This window comes from Limulus polyphemus, unplaced genomic scaffold (assembly GCF_000517525.1).
Source record: "Limulus polyphemus unplaced genomic scaffold, Limulus_polyphemus-2.1.2 Scaffold6370, whole genome shotgun sequence".
In the NCBI taxonomy this organism is placed as follows: Eukaryota; Metazoa; Arthropoda; class Merostomata; order Xiphosura; family Limulidae; genus Limulus; species Limulus polyphemus.
Window position 1 is genome coordinate 1 of NW_013671980.1, and position 7,313 is coordinate 7,313.

Genomic DNA, 7,313 nt, shown 5'->3' on the forward strand with positions numbered 1-7,313 from the left:
CCAATAGAAGCACAGTCTCATTAAGGGATGTTTTGTACAACTGAATAGAAGCACAGTCACATGAAGGGGTGTTATGAACAACTTAATAGAGCACAGTCTGTGTAAGGGGTGTCTTGGACAACCCAAGAGAAGCAGTTCCCAGTAAAGGTGCCTAAGACAACTCAAGAGAAGCACAGTTTCTGAACACTGGTAGGAGTTGAAGAAGTCGCATTAAAGCTTGAGTTACAGTAGTTTTCTTAACATTCTGATCCCTCATATTGCACCACTATCATAAATGAAAAGATATTACAGTAATTATGGTAAGGAGTTGATTTGATCTTCAGTAGCTCAGTTTGTAGGAGTTATGGCAAAGAGTTGTTTTTTATTTAGCTTAAACTGAATGTTAACTTTTATATACAAACAACCACGGAAATAAGCTAAGAAAATAATACAGGACTGTTCAAAACAACATATGTTATTTAAAATTAAATCTAACCATGTATTATTTCCATTCCATTCAGTGCTTTGCTATTACATACTGTGATAATATTTTCACTCTAATTTAATTATACACTTTCAATACTTAAGAATGTAAATTTTCAGAATGTACTAACAAAAACTTGCCTGTAAAAATCCCAGATGAACATTAATATGCATGTTATTCAAAGGATGAACAATAATATTTGCATCATGGCCAAAATGATCCGATTCTTCATTGAAATGGACTCGATGCTGACCTACTGTACAAAAATTTTAAACAAGAGTAGTTCAAAAAGGGTGAATTTAACAATAGTCACCTCTACTGAGGCATGTTAAAAATGTTTTTAACTTATTATAAAAGCTTTTAATTCATATAGTAAAGTAGGTAAGTAAGGGAAGAAATATTGTTTTTCTTAACTAGTAATTCGGCTACCAAAAAATGCTGTCGTACTATTTCAGTGTGAGGTACAAAGCCAATAAAAGAATCAGCTTTACAAAAATAAATAAAAAGAGAGGTATTTGCAATTACATCATGATGAAGTACCATAAAGAAACTGCATAACTTACCACTATCTTGTTCCCTAAAATCATCTTCAACTTCCATGACACTTTTAGATAGACAACAAGGGTTACTGCAGAACAAAACAAGTTAATATTCAAGGAGTAATTCTTCTTCAAGAAGTCAAGAGTCCATAGTAAATGCCCTTTAAAATACTGTACCACAAATTATACATTCAAGCTCCAAAGAATTTCAGATACTATATATTTAGACACTGCACTTGGTTTACATGATCACCTATACGATATACATAAATGCAAAACCAAATATTTTATCTCCTTACAAACAGGGCTGCACCTGCCTCTTCCCAGTGAGGGTATGATTTTAGGATAGACAAAATATTTAGGGGTTGCATCTCTTTGGTACGCATACTGTAGTAGTTATGAAGTAAACCTGCTGTAACCATAAACACTTTTTGTTGGTTGCAGGAGCTCAAGCCCATTATAAGGAAGGTAGCATCAGCAAGTCCCTGTTCACAATAAACATTAAAATCCACTTATTTACAAGCCTACACTTTGCACTGTGTATAGGAGAACAGGCATACATCTTTAAATTCATTACTTCTTATCTAGAACCAAGTAATATGACTACTATTTCTTAAACATATTCTGAGGTAACTAAAATTTTGACACCTTTAACGAGTGTCATTAGTTTCATTCTGTTCCAATTTTCCTTATTACTTTAAATTATGCTGTTTTCAATAACTCTAATTGTATGGATAATAGTAAGAAGGGGGCTGTATATATACACACACACACACAGATGCATATATAGCTTTGTCTGTTGTATTAAAATTAGGCCAATAGCTTAAGTTACTGAAAATTCAATAACAAAGCTAGTAAGTTTATTTTCAAACAATAAAATACCAGTCTACAACACTTCAATACCATTACTTCAAACAGCATTCTTTATTTAGTTGTTTTTTTTATGATCTTTTTTTCAGTCATCATATGAAATGTTTATTCACTATTCAATTAAATTTTAATTAATATTTTTATCATGAATTCAAAATATTTATTATTCATGCTTTGGTTAATGTACTTCAATTACCTTTCAAAAAAAGATAGAAGAGGAATGCAATTAATTACAAGTTTCTACGAATTTACACCCATTTGGCACTGTAATATATACTTGTACTGATCAAAATACAAGTAAAATGCTCACCATGTATCATCTGCACATCCTATCAGTTCAATATTAACATATTAACCCATTAACTGTGGCAGGAGCAGCTCAGTTGCCATTTTCTGACTCACAGATAAAACTGAGTTGCCATCAATCACAATAAAATGGTAATTTTCGTCATTCACATAGTTATAGTTATATATGTGCGACTAACGGATATTTCAGTCATTCACAGCTGAGCCATAGAACTTCAATGATGGAAATATCCATCATCTGCAGTTAATGGGTCAATGACAGAAACATTTTTGAACACACACAATATCTGGAGACAAATATCATCTAACAGCAGATATAAAGATGGACATGTATATTACAAGCAGAAGACTAACAATAAAACTTTGTATCTTTCAGTTACTTTAATAATTGTTGACTGTATTTGTACTGTGATCTTGTAAGTGTTGGTCAGTTAGATAATTAGCTTTAAATATTTTTATCATTTTCTGTACAAGTATTTTGTAGCATAACTTTTGTTTATACTTAAAAGCAAATATGACTGAAATATATTGAATAATGTGTGAGATTGATAATGTATTAGTTGAGAATTTACAATGTGTTAGTTCATTCTTGAAATTATTTATGCAAGTGAAACTTTAATACCATAGTGCTTATTACAGTATGCTAAAGCTACATATCATTTAAGATCCATTTCTTTTGTTTACACAGGAAGAACCAGAAATTCATTCTATTATAGTGTTAAACTTAAGAATAAAGTTTCAAAAAATGACTTTTACTCTCCAGATAATAATAATAAAATTATTTTCGCTAAAATTTCACCATTTTCACTTATTCAGGACTAATATTATTATTATTTAGAGAAAAGGTAGTTTATTTTTGATTTTATTACCAAAATGTCTCTATCCCTCCAGTATGCACTATGAGTTCTGAAAAACAATTGAACTTGAGACGTTTTTTTTATGAAAGGTACTATATTTCAGTTGTGCCTATACAAAAAATAAATATTTGTAAATAAATTTATCAGTCATCAAATATTGAGTCCATACAAAAGCCTAGTAACAAAATACTGAAAATGCATGTTTCTCCTAATTATTGTCTGTCCAAAAATGTATATTTTAAATTATCTATCAACTTTTTTCAAATATTGTCAATAATATATCAGAAAGGTACACAATAGGGCCTATTTTTAATTTTTCCTGGTTCCAAATCACCTAGTTCCCAAAGCTTGAATAGTGATCTCAAATCCAATAATACTGTCTTTTAGAATGTTTGTCACAGAATTATCAAGCACACTTGGTCTTTTAAGAATAAATATCATCAAAAGACCTCCAACTATTTCAACACAAGATATTAAACTATTATGTACAATAATCTTGTCTGTACATATAGCTCAATTCTCAACACAAACAAAGTATCCAGATTGGTGTTTACATGAGATAATCAAGAGTAGATCTTTATACTTCCTTCAATCATAAATTTTCTCTGATAAAAAAAAAGTCCCTTGGTAACATTACTTGTACCTGTAAAACTGGTCAATAGGTGGTACTTTCCTCTCATACAAATTTGATAATATTCTATGTAATGGTATCCATAGTAGTATAAACACTTTGACCCACATATATATATATATATATTAAGTTCAAAGGTTCAAGCCTACTGAAATTATTGAAGTATTAAGAATGTTTTCAAGGACTCCCCACTGACTAGTACTTAACACTTACCTATGTAATGGTCAGTGACCCCAAAAGAATGCATGAAACTGCAAGGAAGAATCTCAACACATTTCTCATGATGCCTCAAATGAACAACACTTTTCTCAGTCTCCCTTTTAACCAGTTGTGCTGCATAATAAAACAACTTTATCATTAATAGTTTTTCATTGTGTAATTTATATCAAGTGTGACTTACTTCTCAAAAAAGAGAAATTTGACTATTCAATGTACACATGATTGTGACCATTTTGACCAAAGGGGTCACACATACACATGCTTGTATATTCATCATGCCTTGCTCTATTACTAATTTTATGTCAAAATTCTTGTAAACACTTTTTGATCCACAAGAAATCAAAGGAATTTTTAAAATTATTTTGGGAAATAAAACTAAAGAAAAACTACAAATACAGCCCAATATGACATCAAATGTTATTTCTGAACAGAGGAAAAAAAAAAAAATTAAGAAAATTGTTTCCATATTTTTTACTTTATACCAGTTTGAAGCTCTGATGAATTACCATTACTTTCAATAAGCACTCTTATATCAGAACCAATGTATTCCTGGTTCAGAAGTTAAGAAGAACGTGTACTACAGTCTTATCCACTTAATGATGTATAATATATTACGTTTCTAGTATTAATTTTGTTTTTTTTTCTGTAGAATTAGACTACCAAGTCCAAGATTATTTTCAATATTAACTATTCATGAGGACAGCTTGACCTGGTAACACAACAGCCATCTTGACAAAGGGGCAAACAATAATGGAGTACAGTTATGACTAAAAAGCTTCAAATGAAGCAGAGAAGTCTTCCTGTAGCAAACTGCATAACTAATGCCACTTAAATCCACAAAAACTAATGATATTCCATTTACAAATAACATATACATAGATAATATGAACTATCAAACTTTAACTTCACTTTTCTCTAAATCAACATTTTCATGGTCTTAACATGATAACTCTCTACAAGAATAAGAATTTATTGATAAAGCAATGACAACACTGACAGGACAAGTATGGCATAATATTCAAAATAATAATAATAATTTGTTTTAACAACTTCAGGTAGTGCTACATTGATAGAGGGTCAACACTTAGTTAAAGAGATTAGACTGGTGACCATGTACTAAATATATGTATACTGCCAGAATACTCCAGAATAAACAAAAATACAATGCCTTACTATGTAGCATAGTAGCTAAAAAGAAAAATGATTCTGAAAAGAACAGGAAAGACTGGTTGATATCGCTTCAACAACAGTTACAACATTAAGCCAATATCCAACTCAAAAATTGTACAGAATAGCACAGGCATCATTCATTGTATACGATGCCTTCACCCAGGTAAAAGAGTTCACCACAGACTCCAACAATATTATATTGTTGCTACTATAGCGTGAGGTCTCTCGCCATATGTCGCCTACCCAGGTCTATCAAACATGTTTAAAAATGTATCAAATTAAGTGTTTATCGCTAAAATAAATTTATGGAAATGTGTGAGGGATGGATAATGCAGCGGTAGACCTCACGCAATAGTAGCACCCTTATATCAATGCTTGCCAAATTTCTTTCACTGAGTTGATCTGAAATTTTCGACTTGTTATTGGTGCAATTGAATACACAACAACTTTTCACCATATTTGCAGGTTTGGAACAATAAAAGATCGTCACAAACACAAATAGTCATTACGATTATGAGTCTAGACAGCAAGCAAGTGTATGGATTGAATGAGATTTCCCCCTTCACTGCGTTTTTTGTTTGTCCCTTTGCCTCAGTTACCACGCAGACATTGCATCATAGGAGGGCAAAGTTCCCAGATGTCTGACCTCAAGAATTGGTGTTCATAAAGATTAGGTTAACCCTAAACTTCATATATTTTAGTATTTTCTAAAAAAGTAGTTTATATGGACATAAAGTATAATCTTTACATGCATATCATTTAGGCAGTGTCCTAATATAAATGATTTTAGATTATCGTATCTACTATATTTTAGAGTGAAATTTAATAAGTTTTGCAGTGGTCACATACTTTGAACTGGTCTTTCAGTTTCACAAGGTAAGTAATTTTAATTCTTGGTTTTTAAAAAAATTAATTACATAGCCTAGGGCACGCAATTTATACAGTAAGTTAGTAGTACTAGTAGTAACACAACCACATAAGAAATTCCAATAAATGACTAATTTACAGTTTTCCACACTGTTTGGGTAACAGTCATCAAAAAATACGGAGGCTTAGGCTGTTTTCATACATAATTATTCAATTTGTGAACTCTTCTCTCCTATGAAATATATATTTCTGGTTCGATCTAACATTTCTACATGGTAGATAATTTTTAATTTGGCCTAAACAGTTATTATTATTATTAACTAATTTTAACTTTAAGCCTATTCAGTCCTAATCATTGCTAGTGTGAATGTGATAGTGCTCAGAAATAAGGGATAGATTTATTAATTTTCAATGGCACTCGCAGTCACACAGCTGGATAACACTCATTAACAGTAAAATTCCTGACATGATACACACATTTCATGAAACTAACATACAGACCTCAGTGAATGGATTCCTGACTAATATTAATACGGAATTACTACTCAGTAATACTAATCAGAGAAGCTATGTAACGTTAGTTTACAAGCAATGCTTACTACAGCTTAGGCCTATATATGATTCATCATCTACATAATTATTGTTATCAGAAAAGAAACCCAAATAACCGAAGCGCTTCCGGAAATAGGACTTTACTTCAGTCTGAAAGCACTTGGGATATTTGAGTATCTTTACTGATGCTAACGTTTTTCTGCTGATCCTGCGTATTTGCAACATCACGAGCACATTATTCTTATCATATTAATTTGCCCTTCCCCAATCTCATATCCTTTATGTTCATAGTTCTTTTTTTTTTGCAATATAAAAAGTACTAAAACAACAACTTTTACATGCGGGTTTTAGGAAAAATAAAAAACAAGAATTTGAACAAAATGCTGTTCCAAACCTGCAGATATGGCGAAGAGTTGTTGTGTATACAATTGTACCATATCAGTTGTCGAAGATCTTCTGCTAGAATTCACATTAAAGTGTAATAGGTTTGTTTGTTTGTTTTGAATTTCGCACAAAACTACACGAGGGCTATCTGCGCTAGCCGTCCCTAATTTAGCAGTGTAAGACTAGAGGGAAGGCAGCTAGTCATCACCACCCACCGCCCACTCTTGGGCTATTCTTTTCCCAATGAATAGTGGAATTGACCGTCACTTATAACGCCCCCACGAATGAAAGGGCGAGCATGTTTAGTGGGACGGGGATAAGTGTAATAGAACTACTGAAAAAGCGTTATACAATCCAGCAAGGTCCTCTATCCACTCAGAGCGTGAAACAAATTTCAGATGAAATCGGTGGAAAAAAATTTGGCAAGCATTGATATAAGATTTTTGGAGTCTGTG

At 31.8% G+C, this 7,313-nt stretch overlaps 1 protein-coding gene across 1 annotated transcript; it reads right to left on the minus strand.

Moving 5' to 3' along the window:
• Positions 1-603: 603 nt before the first annotated feature.
• Positions 604-6,727, minus strand: LOC106473651 (the record flags this gene model as incomplete). Its single annotated transcript, XM_022402057.1, has 5 exons — positions 6,522-6,727; positions 3,880-3,999; positions 3,048-3,084; positions 1,027-1,091; positions 604-716 (listed from the first exon to the last, which is right to left on the minus strand). Coding segments are annotated over exons 1-5 (513 nt in total), but the record flags the coding sequence as incomplete, so codon positions are not given.
• Between the last annotated feature and the right edge of the window lie 586 nt (positions 6,728-7,313).